The sequence below is a fragment of the Chinchilla lanigera genome, unplaced genomic scaffold (genome assembly GCF_000276665.1).
Source record: "Chinchilla lanigera isolate Chin_1 unplaced genomic scaffold, ChiLan1.0 scaffold00028, whole genome shotgun sequence".
Classification (NCBI taxonomy): Eukaryota; Metazoa; Chordata; class Mammalia; order Rodentia; family Chinchillidae; genus Chinchilla; species Chinchilla lanigera.
In genome coordinates this window covers 10,941,577-10,957,767 of record NW_004955429.1, presented here as the reverse complement: position 1 = coordinate 10,957,767, position 16,191 = coordinate 10,941,577, and the positions used below count along the sequence as shown (strand labels likewise).

The following is a 16,191-nucleotide window of genomic DNA, read 5'->3' as shown; positions in this document are numbered from 1 at the left end:
AGTGATCATAGTGTTTTGGGTTGTGCAACAATAAGTTTGGAAACCAAAAGACATTTGTTTAAATGTCATATTAAAAGCAGTCATAAGCTTGAAGAAAAATAGAAAGTAATGATCAGAACCATCTATAGAGAGTGCACAAAGGAACAGAAAAAACAGTGTTGTCCAATAAACCCTTAGTGTATCTGAATCAGCATTAAATGTTAACTAAGTCTATCATGACCAACAATGGAAAGGTAGTTTTGTAGGGTGAGCTGACGTCTACTCACTAGATCCAGTGTACTGTTACTCTGACAGTGCCTCGGCACCAGGGGAAATCCAGCCCACTTGAGACTCTGCCACCAAGCTGAGCATGCGTGGAGCTGGGGCAGGAGGGGAAGCTCCCAGAGTTGAGCAATGATGCTGGTGTCTGCACAACCGTTAAAGCCCTCACTGTGTGTCAGAGCTGCATGTAATGGGAGATGACAGAAGTACATTGCTTGTCATCTTCAAGCTGTTATGTGTGTGTGTGTGTGTGTGTGTGTGTGTGTGTTTGTGTGAGTGGATGGAAGCTTTGTACTTCTTTTCCTTTTCCAAAATGAACAGATGATGCTAACATATCAAATTCTCAGATTTAGGAAAATGTATAATAAAATGTACAGTTTCACTGAAACTAACAAGTATTTTTAAATATATTCAACAATCTGGGATTAAAGTCATAAAATCAACCTAACTCTACACTAGCTACTAGGGAAGACAAATAAAGATTTATTATGGCTGTTGCTTACCACTAAGACCACTCTCTGTTTGTGAAGCTATCTATGTGTATTTATTTATTCAATTAAAACTTACTGAAAAGAAAATGTCACAAAATCAATAATTACTGCAGAATTAAATACAATTATAATTAGGTAAAGGTGGTTAAATAACGAACATTGTTGTAATATAGAATAATTAAATGAGTAATAATAGAATCAGAAGATTTGGGTTCATTTAAAAGGAAGCATACAAGGCAATCATACGCCTTACAATGTTTGTATAACTAGGTTTAAATACCAATTACACATTTTATAATGGAAAAGTCTGTGGAATGCCAGGCATCACAATGAAGTCAGTTTAGTTTATATGCATGCAGAATTTCACTTTGATCACTACTAGAAAAAGTCAACTTGGAAAAGTCTAAACTTTCATTTTGTTGACCTGGAAAGTGGAAATAAAAATACTTTCCTTAAAAAGTAGCGACATTGAGACATTTGGTGTATCAATTACAGAGTAAATGCTTAATAATAAGTATTTTGTTTTGTTTTGTTTTTCTATTTGAGACAGGGTCTGACCATGTAGTCTAGGCTGGCTTTGAACTCACTATGTAGCCCAGGCTGGCCTCAAACTTGTGGCAATCCTCCTGCCTCAGTCTCCCAAGTGCTTAGATTACAGGTGTGCACAACCATGCCTAACAAACAGCTATTCTTAATGCTACCACTTTTATTTTGGAAAGGAAAATTGATGTATTTCTTCAAATTCATTGAATCAAAGAAAATCGTATAATTGCAGAAAAAGTGCAAATATAATTCCCAGTGGAAATACTTACCTAAACTCTTTCCTTCAAATCTGATCTTAAATCCTTGCCCTTCATTTCTATTATCAGAAATAAACTGAACAAACATTTGATTATCTGAGGTGAACAGAGTTGACGGAGGATAACTGCCACAGAAACGACCGTTCCTTCCTTGGGTTCCCAAAGGTGGAGAAGAGATATCTGGTCCATTTTTTAGCTGCAAAGACATGTTAACATTGTGTAAAGTTCTTTATATTGTGAAATAGGGAGTGAAAAAGCTTTATCAATTTATGATCCACAAGAGAAAAATCATCATGTGTTTTCTTAATGAAGTGCAGACATACCACTAGGGACAGTAGCAAGTAAGACCTACCACCAAGTAATCCCCCTGGTTGCAAAACGAATCTCCACTTGAAATCTCGAAGGGCTGATCAAAATGGACAGCGATGGTCAAGCCAGGCTGGACCAGGACATGCCAGGAGCAGTTGAGGTTGGCAGGGTAGGTCTCCGGGTACTTGGGGGATGTGATAATCCCTCTGTCTGCATGAAGATATCCACCACAGCCTTGCCAAGAAGAAAGAACGTTAGGTTATTTAAATGACATTGACAACAGGGTTTTTATGTTTCCTTGGGGACTTTCAAAGTGTAGGTAATATAAATGAGATCTGAGACTACACGGAATCAAACTGTAGAACATAATCAGCAGAATAGTCACTGAATGAACACATGCTACTGGGTACTCAAGGTGTTGTTGCTAAGATTTCAGATACAGAGGTCAGCAATATAAAATTACTTTCATAAATCTTACTTTATAGATGAGGAAAACATACAGTAAACAAATACAAAATGTTAGCCAGTGGTAGATCTTATGTAGAAAATGAGGGTGACAAAGAAAAAGGTATTACATTTTCCGGTGAGGTTAAGGAAGGTCATACATTTGTATGACATCTGGCAGACACTTGAGTAAAATGAGGACTTGAGCTCAGTGGCCTTGTGGGAGAAGAATATCTGAGCACAGAAAGCAATGTAAAGAGCTGTTATGTTAAGAGGTACATTGTGAAAGCCAGAATAGATGAGACAGGATGGGAGACCCAGACAGTAGCATGACTGGTTCATCAGGAAGCAAAGGGCTTCTTCAGAGTAAGAAGGGGAAGACACGGAGGCTTTGAGCATCAGAGTGGTATTATCTGATTGAAATTATTCAATGTCCACTGTCTACAGTACTCCAACTGTACAGGGGCTGAATCAGGGAAAAATAGAAGCAGAAGACCCAATAAGGACAGGATTGTCTGAGTCTAAGAGGAAATTACAGAGGCATGGACAAGAATGGGAGCAGGAGAAATGGAGAAAAGTGGTTGGAACCTGGATGTCTTATGAGCTAGAGCCACTGAGATTTGGACAGTTAGGACACAGTGTTTGGGAAAAAGAAGAATCAAGAATAACATCAAGATATTTAGCTTTAATAAGTAGAAGAATGCACTTGCCATTTACTGAGGGTGTGGAGAGTGGCATGGGCAAGTGTGTGGCAATGGGAAAAGCAGGAATCAAGAGCTCAGTCTTTACATATGATGTTTGAAATGCTTTCTAGACATACAACTGTTGAACATGTGCATACTCATACAACAAATACACACACATATATATATTGTTATGGTTTGTGTCTAGATGTCCCCAAAGCCTCATGCAGTCATGGGTGCAGGTTTTTAGAGTTTATGATTGATTCATGGTCCAATGTTGGAATTATGGGTGTGAGTGCTACACCTGCCCCAGCGCAGGTAGTTTGCATATTTAAGGGAGGGAAAGAGGCTGCTTGCCACTGCTCCTCCCTTTCGCTCTTGTTGCTTTTGCTGTTTTCTTCCACCATGAACCGTTGCTCTCTGCCATGTGCCACTCTGCCTTGGAGCCATCTGAGTATGGATTGAAACCTCCACAAAGTGTGAGTTAAATAAACCTTCCCCCTTCCCTAATTTTTGGTGTCAGGTATTTTGTCTCAGCAACAAGAGAAAAGTGACTGAGACACTTATATACCTATATATGCACATGTATATAAACATATCTGTTACTATAGGGTTAAATAACCCTTAGTTATTGCAGGCTGATCAGGCCCGCAATCTCCCAAACGAGTGGACAGTGAAGGCTTAAATAAATGAGACAATTGAAATGATTTCAGGGCTCCAGGAGGGACTAACTCTCTTACAGCTTTGACATTCTCTGAGTTTAGACTAAGACTTCTTTGGGCAGCCCATATTTATTTGGTTTACAAAGAAAGGAGGAGGACATTCAAGAAAACGTGGGAATCTGGACAGGACTTTTCCAAGTTATACATTATGTTGATTTAGGAGAACTATGTTATCTCCAGGAAGGCCTTCACAGCAGGAGTGAGATGTCTGCAGCTACAGTCTCCTTTAAGTTAATTGGGGTTGGAGCCAGACATCCTCAGCTGTGACCTTATCTTGTCCTTTGAGGTGTCACAGCTTCACAGGCCAATACAGGCGTCAATAGTAACCAGTGACTCACAGAGGTTTACTTACTATGAGTCCACTGCCCACCTTCAGACAAGGTGCCTAAGCTTCAGACAACTCACAAGTAAACATGGAAAGCCAATTGGTTAATATTAAATCCTGCTCAACACCACTTTGTAGTGGTCTCCCTCATGTTACAATGGTTCTAGCACTACATATGTATACATGTTATGTGTGTGTTACAGATGAGTAGAGCTGACACGCGTCCATGCATACATATGAGAGAGAGTAACAGGAGCTACTGGGAATGCAGGAAAGAGGGTGGAGAGAGCAGGCATTAACCTATGAGCTGTCTGGGACTATGCAGCCCATCAGCCAGTGAGACAGGAAAGCTCACACAACTAGCTAAATTGCTAAGGTGGAAACTTATTATCCATCTAATTCCAAAACTCATTTTCTTAATTCACTCTATGTCCTGCTTTCCCTGAGGCAGAGGAAAACAATTTTTCTTCAACTTTTCCATAATTTACAGAAATCATAGCAGTAAGAACCATGAGATCTATTTTTAATATTATATTGAGAATCTACTTTAAAATTACGTTTTTCATACATGAGTCTTTCAATACTCCATGGACTATTTCAGTCTAGTTTAGATATGAACTTATTAGACTTCTCATGCTGTCAAGTTTTGAAAGTCCCAACATACTCCATGTGATGGACCCCAGGCGCTGTACACATTCTCTGACTCATACAATTCATGTTTCAAGAGCAAGAAACTCTTACTGCCAATCTTCATATGGATGATTTCAACCAAGGCATTCGTGAAGCTATGTTACATAATGTGTCCACTGGTTATTTCTTGTACTGAAGAATAACTGACTCACTGTTCCTTTGATGTGTCATGGATATCTGATCTTTTCTAGTTGCAGCCCTCAGCTAGGATGGATAAATTGTTCCGTGCCTACCACAAGCACATCTCCTCGGCGGGGAGAGGCCCCACTCAGAGAATGAAGGCGGGAGACCCTGTGTACACCTTAGCCACAGTGCTTTGCATCAGGACTCAGTACTTGACACAGAAATGCATCCAGCAGTGGCAGAGCTCTGTGCCCTGTGGCTTCTGACCTGTGTCCTGGCATGGAAAAATGAGCAGAGTATATGATGAAGGAAAAAAAGAGAGAAGGGAGAAGAACGGAGGGGAGGAAAGGGAAAGATAGGGAGGGGAGGGGCGCAGGGGAGAAGAAGAGCGGGGAGATTTGTCGGAACACATTACTCTTGTGAAAGGACGCATTGAAGCCCGCCCTGGTGACGCTGTAGTCTGAGGAGAAGTGGATGAACATGTACTCTCCAGTAGACCGGATGGGCCCAGGGATCTCTCTTCCACAGAGAACTGCTAGCTGCGGGGCCAGGGCACTGTCTCCTGTGACCAAGAAGGAAACATCAACATGAAAATGCGATGTCTTAAGCATCTACCGCGCCATCATTTGCAGCCCGGTCAAAGTAGCACACACATTTTTCTCAGGACGCTGGAGCTCCTAGGAGACAAGAGGATTCTCACAAAGCGCACACAAGGTTGCCACCCGCTGGCTCCAGCTTGCCCGCACTCTTCTTTACCCTTTTTGATAAAGACTCCTTGGAAAGTTCCCAGGGTCTTTCTAAAAACTGGCTGCCAGTGCTTCCTGGCATGAAATCTCAACGTTGGAGTTCAGGAGACTGGGAAGTGATCAAGGCCCTGTGTTTATATGTGTTAATTAGAGACTCTGACCTTGGCTACGCTGAGTGCTGGAGGTTAAGTATCTGAAGGAGAGAAGAAAGGTGGATTTTAACCTTCAGCTCCTATACTAGCATCAGGAGGCCACTGACTAAGAGGTGCGTAACTGTTGTGTATGTGACCCTTTCTGCAGCTCACTGGGAGTTTTTGAAACTTTTTTTTATATATATTTTGTTTGTTGTAGCATAAAAGGAACAGACTTCTGTGGAGGATGCGGAAAGGGCGTTTCAGGCAGTGTGTCCTCTGGAGAGAGACACACCGGGGAACCAGGCCTCCCCATGGACCTCCTCCCTTTCACTTCTCTTGGACATGTTTCCACCAAAGACACCATCGCTGCCAGGACTGGAATGGAGCAAAGTGGATCATGGTGGATATGGATTCCTCAGCTGGGAAAATATATAGTTTTCTGTAAAGCAGAAAATTAATAAAGTGCAACTTATAAAAAAGAAAAATAGAATTTTAAAAATGAAGAAATTTGCCTTTTTACACAGTCCACAACTTGGCTCCTTTTAAACATAAACCACTACTTAAAATGCATTTATTATTAACTTTAGAAAACGAGTTATTTTCTATTTCTGTGATTGTGAATGTAATGGTATAGTTACAAATATAAATATTTTTAAGCTGTGTGCAGAGGCATTCTTAGGAGGGTTTCTCAACTCTGGAAACTTTTGAACTGGGTTTTTACAATTAAGTTATTTAAGTTTACCTCTGAAGCTCCTTTTGAACTTCATATCTTCATTATGCTATCTTGCTACACATTTTGTCCAGTGTTATTTTTTGATGTGTTTCCTCATGATCTGTACTATGACACTTTGATGTATGTCATTGTTTTGCCAGGGATTGAACCGCAGGCCTTTGCAGTAAGATACATCCCCAGTCCTTCCCCACCCTTTTTGGGACAGGAACTAAGTTGCTGAACTTCCCAGGCTGGACTCAAACTTGCTACCCTCCTGCCTCGGCTTCGCAGATCCCTGGGCTTACAGTTCACCACCATGGCCAGCTGAAGTTTGTCTTAATGTCATTATTTCACAAGTTTATATTTCATCCTTTAGTGACACTGGATTGGGTCCATTGACTTTGATTTACTTTCTAAACTTCCCTGTAGACTTCTTGGTGAATTAATGCTTATCTCTAAATAATGACTTGTTGATTAATAATTTGATTAGTTGGTAGGTAACCCAGTAACTATAAGATGGTTTGTTTCTTACCCTCCAGTCTCTGTACTGAATGTTGGGGTATCTCTAGGACCTTTAGATTCTTAATGTATACACTGCAGAAGGAATGATCTTTAAATAAAGAGGAGGGTAAAGGAACTGTGAAGACCAGGGTTGGAATGTTACTTTATGAGTCTCTGGCCCACCCTGCTCATTTTAGAGACATGGAAACTCCAGCACTAAGACCATGAAAGGCTGATATTTGTTAAACTATTTCCATTTCAGGTGTTTTACACATAATTTCTGGGTTTTGTCATCATAATAATACTATCAGCTAGATGTGATCATTATCCCCATTTGTAGATAAGAAAACTGAATCTCTTTTTAATTTTCTCTAGGTCGCTTGTAGTTTCATGAAATCTCAGTTTAGAGGAATCTTTGATATGCAACATTTGTGGGTGACCGCTTGGGAAGATACTGACTCAGTTTTAAAGCTTAGCAACTCTGTTACATAAATGAGCAAGTGGAAGCATGACTTGCTTTGGGTCAGAGTGCTGCATGACCTTTGCTGGGTAAGCCAGGAATGTTCACAGTCCCTCTATGCCAAGCGCAAAGGGTCTGTGACGATTGGTCAATTGCACGGATGGCTTAGAACTGTCACAGCCTGTGGCCAATCGGCTTTAGGTATCTGCTTCAGAATGTTACATGCCCTGCTTCTCAGAAGCAAAAACCCAACTCACTGGGAAGAGAATAGTTGAAGTGGAGTTTAAGATTTAATTATAAAACTATATTAATACTAGGCAATGAACAAAGTACTCACCAATGGACACATAGCATGCACTATTTACTATTTTTGAATGAGTAAATAAAAATATATGAAAGAATGAACATATTGGGGATCCATTCATGTTTGTGACTAAAAAGGAATCTATGTGGATAGGTAACACAACCCACCTAAAATATCCTTGTTCTGGTGTAGATGTCAACTTGCTAAGCTCTTTCAAGTCACTCTACATCTGAGTGAGCAAGGACACTCGTAACACCTCTCTTAGAAATGTCTATTATGTAATTCACGATGTAAACTATTCTAATTTCTGCATCTGCAAAATACTTAGACTTCTGCCACACGATTTGGCACTAACTGCTTTCCCTCACATGCACAAAGAGTCCATGTGGTGGGCATCCTTCTGCTTTTCATAGATAGTAAAACAGGCTTGGAGCCATGCAATGACTTCTGCAAGGTCACAGAGAAGACAGGAATGCTCTCTAGAGTCTGTGCTTCCATGAGAAGCAGTTGATGGAACAAAAAGCAACTTAGCAGAATGTGTTTTTTGAAGAACATCCATAATTTACAAAGAGTGATCAAAATATATGGTGTTTACATTAAAAATGTATTACTGAAAAGGACAATGGGCAGTAATCCCCCCTGAAAATGCTCTTCCTCGCTGGAACACACTTATCCCTTGATTCTTGCCACTTTCTGAAGCAGTTCTGTAAGTGTTCTTTTGTGGGTGTCTCTACAGGCATAATAAAAATATATCCAATGGCAAGGCAAGCTTATAAACACATGAAGACGTGTCTGGGTTCACCTCCCTCACTTGATCTGGCACTGTACCGCACAGTTTCTGGCTCTTCCCCCGTGTCAGAATGACCGTGAAGATTAACATCTTGAGTCAATTCAGACATCAGCGCAGCCACAGGAGCACAACTAAAAACACTCATGAGTGAGGACTTGCAGAACTGCTCCAGAAAGTGGCAAGAAATGTGGAATAAGTGTGTGCAAAGTGAGAGAGAATATTAATAACAATGTGTCTTTTACTGTAATAAGTTAAAAAAAAAAAAATCCAGATATTCACCTCATTTTTTTGATCACAGCTCTTACTTCACCGATACTACTACCTACTAAGGATTGTTTCTAAGGTTTCTACTGGATGCTGACCACTTAGCATATATGCGCAAGGACATGTTCATTGTATTACCTAAAAACTTAAATATCCACAGGAATGTCTTAACATCAGAAAAGATAATGGTTCTGAAGCAGTCAGAGTGCTGACACCTGATTGGTGACAGAAAAATAGAGAAAGTTAGTGTCTCTCATTTCATCGTGTTTATATGGTTGGTTTGAGATGAGACTTAGTACCCAGCTGCCATATGATGGAAAATAAAGCACCTTCACCAACCTAGGGATGAGCGGGCTCAAGGAGAGACAGATTTTGTATATTAATAAACTATGGGCCAAATGGGGACACACCTTCTTTTTTTTTTTTTTTAGTAAGGATCTGCAAACATGGAAGATACAGCACTGCGGTCATTCTTCATTCTAGCCCACGTCAACTGTGAAGTAGTGTTGTACGGGTTTCTTGTTAGCACTGACCAGGACCCTGGGTCACTGTATCACAACAGCGCACCCGTGGGGAAATGGCACCCCTCTGTACTTCCTACTCCACCCACAGGATCAGGGGATGAGAAGAAAGGAATACACCACCATTATAAGGACCTTTCCACTAAGATCTTAAATTCATAGATACCAAATGTCAACATTTATCTCCAAGACATCTCCATTTTTAAAAAAAAAATGTAGCATAATTTGAAATTTTAGACTATTATCTCCTACTTAGGCCTCTCAAAAACCTTTTATTTTTTTCTTAGGGACATTCCAATATTCTTGACATTTTGTGAGAGGCAATGTAATTTTTGCCTTACAATCCCCAGAAACTGAAGCTATTTTCAGTATTCAGTAGCGTCAGAGAATCATAGTATTATAAAATTCCATACAAAATGGACACAGGCAATAAGCAAGTATGGTGATAGTTAAATATTAACTGTGTGTTAGAGTTAAAAAATAATATCTTTTAAAATGTTTCTCACCATCTCTTATAACAAGACTGTCGTAGCCACAGGTTCGGTGAGATTCAATGTCCATTGAGAGAATGTTGAATTCCACAGTAGAATCCGGAGCTTGGATAAGCCATGTGCACTGAATCAGATTACTGTAGCTGTCCGGCCAGCCCGGGGAGAAAAGAAAGACAGGCGCGTCTCCTGTCCTCAGGAACCCTCCACAGGCACCTGTGGAGTGAAAAGCAACATCTTGGAAATAACTCCTATGGAAAAGCAATCAGTACTTTTTCACTTTAAAGTGATGGCCCTATGTAGGAAAAAACAAACAAACAAGCAAACAATAGAAACAAGTTTCTCAAAGAAATCAGTAATTATTTTATTAAACTCACTGACTGACACAGCCATCATTTCTGAAGTTCTTTTGTGGCAGGAAAATACATCACGATCTTTTTCACCATAATTTTATCACACAACTTATTTATTATTGAATGCTGGTTATCTGCTAAGCATGAATAATACATGTAGAGGATTCTCCTCACCTGTCTGAGCAATTACCCTGTTTCACATACTTCTCTTAGTGGAGCTATTCATTATGTTATTTAGGTAATTTTGAAATCATTTTTATAAGCTGAAAAATTCAAAAAGCAGAAGCAAAATTTCAGCCTTTATTTTTAGATATATATTTAATGCAATTGTCCCTCATTTAAGTACAAAAGTCCATTCCTTTGACCAGGTCATCAAATGAATTGGTTGCTAAATGAAGAATTGTATGGTGTATACATTTCAATATGCAGAACAAAGAAATGGTCGAAGGAAACTCCAACTTGACGACTTTGCTTTTATTTGCATAACGCTTACATGCAGTAACCTAATGCATAACAGAACATAGACCTACCATACTGAAATGTACAGTACAAGCAACAGGAATTATACTATTTTATAAACAAAATGCACTGTACCAAAAAAAGTAATTGAGGTTGTATAAACAAGAGGTACAGGACTATAGAAAAAAAAAGGACAGGTCCTACGTCCAAACAAGGAACTCTGGTTGTAAGTTTGAACAACCATTAAATGAGTAGGTTGTCAAACAAGGACTATCTATACATACATTCTTTCAGCAATAGGCTTATTGCAGTTTAACATGCACACTATGAAATGTTCTTTTTTAAGTTGTACATCTCGATCATTTTTACGACATTCAACAAATCCTGGAAACATCTCTATCCTGTTTCTGTCTCTATAATTAGCCTATCAGCACCAAGGTTTATCTGTATGTTGTCCATATCAGTGTTTCCTTCATTTCATTTTAAAGGATGAATTCTATTCCATTGTATGGATTTATCACATTTAGTTTTTCCATTTTTCAGTTAATGAATATTTGGCTTGTTTCCATTTTTTCTTTATTTTGTATGTGTAATGCCTTATAAACATTCATGTATATACTTTTGGTGGGCATGTATTTAATTCCCTTCAGGGTATAACTAAGAGGAATTGCTTAATAATAAGGTAACTCTGTTTATATTTTTAGGGATGGACTAAGGTTTTACAAAGTAGCTACCAGCAATGCAGAATTTCAATTTTTCTATATCTTCACCAAAATTCATTACTGCCTGTCCTGATAAATATTAAACATACTTTTCTAGCATAACATGTTACTTATTTATTTTACTATATGCTCTCAGGTTTTTTCTTAGTGGTTATTCTGATAATTATAACTAATTTAATTTAAATAAGGTAGCTTGGATTATAATAATTTAAATAATTTATAAAATTTTGCTCTAATATAATACAGGTTAAGTGTCCCTTATGCAAAATTCCAGGGACCAGAATTACTTCAGATTTTACAGTTATTTGGATTTTGGAATATTTGCAAAGACTTCACAAGCTGAGCATCCCTAAAAATGAAAATATAAAATCTGCTCTCTGAAGCTTTTTGACAATCTCATCACATCAGTGTCCAAAAATTTTAGATTTCAGATCATTTCAGACTTTAGATTTTCAGATTACAGATATTTATCCTATATAATCCTATTCCTTCCTTCCTTGCCCTTTATGAAATTGACTGTCATCAAATTATATATCCAAATATTATAAGCCTACTGATAGAGTTTTATAATTGCAGACATTCCTTGTTCAACGATCTACCTGTTTAATGACAATTCGGACTTAGGGTTCACTGCTCCAGCATGAGAGTCTTCTTTTTGTTTTGTTTGTAAAGCCTCAATATCTTTCTTTGGAAGAGTACTCCTTGTTTATACAGTACTATAATTTTTGCTGATTGCATAGTACAGTGCAGAACAGTTCTGTAGTTTTATGTTTGTTACACATTACAGTACTGCATGTAAGAGTTATGCAAACAAAAGCTATGTCATCAGGTTGGAGTTTCCCTTGACCATTTTTTTGTTATGCATATTGCAATGTACACACTCCATACAGTTCTCCACTTAGCAACCAATTCATTTACTAGTTATGGAACAGAACTCTGTTATTAAATGAAGATTACCTGTATTGCTTTACTCAATGATCTTTTCAAATCATATGGTAGAAGAAGAGTTACAAACAAAAATACATTTATAGTGTTTTTTATATTTATGTAGACAACTCAGAAATTTCTAGGTGATTCCTTTTTTGTGGTGCTAAAATATTTTCCTACCATTTTCAATAACCTACATTTGATGAGACAGTATTTTCTTATTTTTCCTTAATCTTTAGACATCATTTTCTTTAGGTCTTCAACATATTTATAATATCTAATTTAAAATCTTTATTAAGTCAAATATCTTTAGTTCCTCTGGGACAACTTTTTAAATTGCTTTTTTTCCCATTGCATGGACCAAATGTCTTGGCTTCTTTGAATGTCTTGTAATTTTTTGTTGAAAATTGGGCTTCTAAAATAATATCTGGAAATCAACACCTTTGAAGGTTTCCTGCTTCTGTCTTTCCTTTGTGCTCAACTCTGCCTTAGCTTTTACTTCCTACTTTCATATCAACTCAAGATCGTACAAGGCAAGAAATTAGAGTCCTGATAGGTCTTTTCTTGGGCATATGCACAGCTATGTACATGTGCATGGCTTTGTAGAGTCTCAGAAATATGTCAGAACTTCCTCGGTCCCCAGATGGACATTTTATTCCCCACTCCTTTTTTGGTTTCTTGTCCGCTATTACTGGTATCACTGCTTCATGCAATCGTGATGTAGCTTCTGCCACTGATTATTTTCAAAAACACCCAAGAGACAGGGATATTAAGCAGAGTGTGCTCTTAGGTCAGACGAAGACAAGATGTGAGAATGCACTTCTGCAGAAAGCTGCCAGGCAGATCGAATAACGGCAACTCCATGGAGACAGGAAGCGTTCTGGAGCTCCAGTCCAGTTCCGCCCCACCCCCAGGGCTGCTAAGCTGATGAAGAGCTGGTGTTCACTGATATCTTGGTTGTGGAGCTGTTGTAAAGCTACTCCAAAACTGGGGGTTTGAGGGAGATGGACATACAGAAAAATCACTGACTGTTTTTACTGAGACTGCAATTTTTTTTTAATAAATACACTTCAGCTCACTTTGGGTTTTTTTGTACTGGGAATCGAACTCAGGACCTTGCACTTTCCAGGCAGGAGCTTGTACCACTGAGCTATATCCCTAGCCCTTGGTCAATTTCTAGAGGTCTCACAGAGTTGATTTTGACAGTTTTTGCCAGTGTTCTAATCACTTTTACAGAGGAATAGATTTTCAGAAGTATGTATGTCACGGTTCTAGATGTTTATGACTCTTACTTCATGATATTCCCTCAATAAATATTTATTACATTAAATTAAATATGTGCATGTGGAATGTTAATGACATGCTAATATATTTTAAAATATTAAGCTGTATTAGTTTTGATAAAATTTTCATGCGTGGTATTTTAAAACCTATGGGAAAATAGTTCTAATAGTTGATACTTAAGTACTGTGTGTGTGTGTGTGTGTGTGTGTGATTTGCAAATCAAACTTTCAGAGAGCTCTTAAATCATCTCTAGATATTATAAGAGAAATATCTTGTGGTTAGCAAACACCTGCTTTACATGAAAATATAATGAAAAACCTGCATTTTCAGGCACAATATAATATTTTTACAACATGTAAGTATTTAGGAATTTGAAAAGACATCTGACCTTATAGAAGAAGGAATACAGGGGGCCCTACCCATCCTTATTTGTGTATTTGTGAGTGAGGCCGTTGAAATGTTTGCCTACCCATTTCAGACCCGAGCAGAGTTTCACTTATTACCAAACACACCTGCAGCAATGGTAGGTACAGGTCCAGTGGGACTGTCTACTGCAAACCACTCCAGAAGGAATCCCTTTCCTGAGCCTGAAGAATCAGACAAAAACTGAAATGTCAAGGAATGTCCCACGGAGCTAAAAGACTGAGTTTCAGTACCACAGTAAGTTCCAATTATGCGAGAATGAATGTCAGCACCATCATAAATCTGCATGTAAAAAAGAGATAATAGAACATTATTCATAGGAAGCTATCCCTATTTTTCTTCCTAAAAAAGAACACTTAAAAGATGCCTTGTATTAGTACAATTTTATCGGAATAAAAATAAACAAATGCTTTACTTCAGTTTAAAACAGAAAATGTTTTCAAATGCAAAATATTATTGCAAATAATTTCAGGTGTTTGAAGATTGGTACACCTTTACTGCAATTATATTAATCCTCTGTAGGATATAGCATATGGAAAGACTTACAGTAATATTTGTGGGTGGAAAAATGGAACCTAAGTTACACAATGACAATATTTAATAATATGCTTTGGAGCACTGAAGAGAGGAATTAAGAAGAAAAAAAGGAAAACTGCAAAGGAGAGAGCAGGTTTACAAGAGGAAGTGGATAGGTATCCAGAAAGAGTTCATATCTCCACAGAAGGAAAGAAAAATCAGTGCAAGAATTACAGCTTACAGGATTCAGCACATTCAAAACACCCAGTAAATTGCTTTCATTTGGTTTATAATAGTTAATTACGGGGTGGGGATCTAGCTGAGCAGCACAGCACCTGCCTGGTGAGAGCGAGGTTGTGAGTTCAATTCCCGGTACCAGAAAAAAAAAAAAAAAAAAAAGGTAATTACATATTTAGAGACTCACTTTGTGGTAGTTTTGAAATAATTGGCAACAATTTCACTGCAATATTTGTTATAAAATCCTCTACTAAACTTCATTTTTAAAAATTATGTAGCAATTATTTTTGTACAAATTATTTTGTACACTTTTTTTTATAGATCTGGTCAGAATAAAGGCACTGAGCACACCAGGTGCACAATATGGGGTCCCGGCTTTCAGAGATCTGATAATGTTTCTGGAACTGATAGAGTGTGCAATGTCTGGATGACAACACTCACTATAATTTTTATATTTATTTACTCCTACATGATCCTTTAAATCTTTAATATGTGAACAAGGGAGCAAACAGGATAATGGGAAGTAAGATAAAAACTTAATTAGGACATGCATTCATGCTTAGACAAAGCCCAATAAGTAAAGTAAAATACTGCCAAAAATATCTTTCAACACACTATAGAAAATAATAAATGGTACTAGAATTACCTTTGTACAGGTAATGAATAGGCACTAATCTTGATTTAGGGCAGACCATCCATCCCATACATTTTTCAATTGCTTGAATAGCCATTAATTTGGATTGGTAATACATCAAAATTTACATACACATAATTCACAAGAAGACGCACCTTTAATTTGTCATAAACGCAGGAACTTGACGATTCAATGTCCATCTCCAAGATTCTACCGCGGATAACTTGAGACACATTCACATTCACTATCCATTTGTAATTGGCACGATGGGGGTAGTTTCCAGGCCAGAAAGGCGAAGCGATTTTCCCATGAGTTCCCTGAATATTATCATTGCCAAATACTAGAGGGAAAACAGAGGTGTAAATCAGACCTATGTAGAACAGCTCTTTAATCAAATGGAAAAAAAAAAAAAAAAAACCGTAAAAAACAAAAAGCAAGACAGGTTAAAAAGCATGGACTTTTAATAGACTGTGATTTCTTTTCGGACTACTGAAAGAAATATTGCTTCCCTTTTGGTTTCCGGGCTGTCTACTAATTCCTTGGAGAACGGTGTTTTTCTGCGTGCAATCTTACCTCCTTAGCAGGTTGCAAAGTGTGAGAAGAGGTGACAATTTCCCGTGTGAAAAGGACTTCCCAGACCTCAGGGAACACAGGAAAGCAAGGAAGGGGGTACCATCCCCATTCTCTAATTTTTTTTTTTATCTATTTTACAATATTTTGCAAAAGAAAGGAAATGTTTCTTTTTAAATTCTAAATGATAAGAGAAACTGAACAGGGGCTGGGAATTTAGCTCAGCGGCAAAAGCGCCTGCCTGGCAAGCGCAAGGTCGTGAGTTCGGTTCCCGGTACCGGAGAAAAAAACCAAAAAA

At 38.1% G+C, this 16,191-nt stretch overlaps 1 protein-coding gene across 1 annotated transcript in view; it reads right to left on the bottom strand.

Annotated features, from left to right (window-relative positions):
- Cubn (cubilin (intrinsic factor-cobalamin receptor)) overlaps nt 1-16,191 on the bottom strand; it is a 248,624-nt gene that overhangs the window by 80,530 nt on the left and 151,903 nt on the right. The window contains exons 38-43 of the mRNA XM_005386965.1: nt 15,479-15,663; nt 14,026-14,218; nt 9,787-9,984; nt 5,264-5,410; nt 1,905-2,095; nt 1,565-1,748 (exon numbers count right to left, since the gene is read on the bottom strand). Of these exons, the coding sequence (XP_005387022.1) occupies nt 1,565-1,748; nt 1,905-2,095; nt 5,264-5,410; nt 9,787-9,984; nt 14,026-14,218; nt 15,479-15,663 (1,098 nt within the window). The remainder of the gene's footprint in view (nt 1-1,564; nt 1,749-1,904; nt 2,096-5,263; nt 5,411-9,786; nt 9,985-14,025; nt 14,219-15,478; nt 15,664-16,191) is intronic.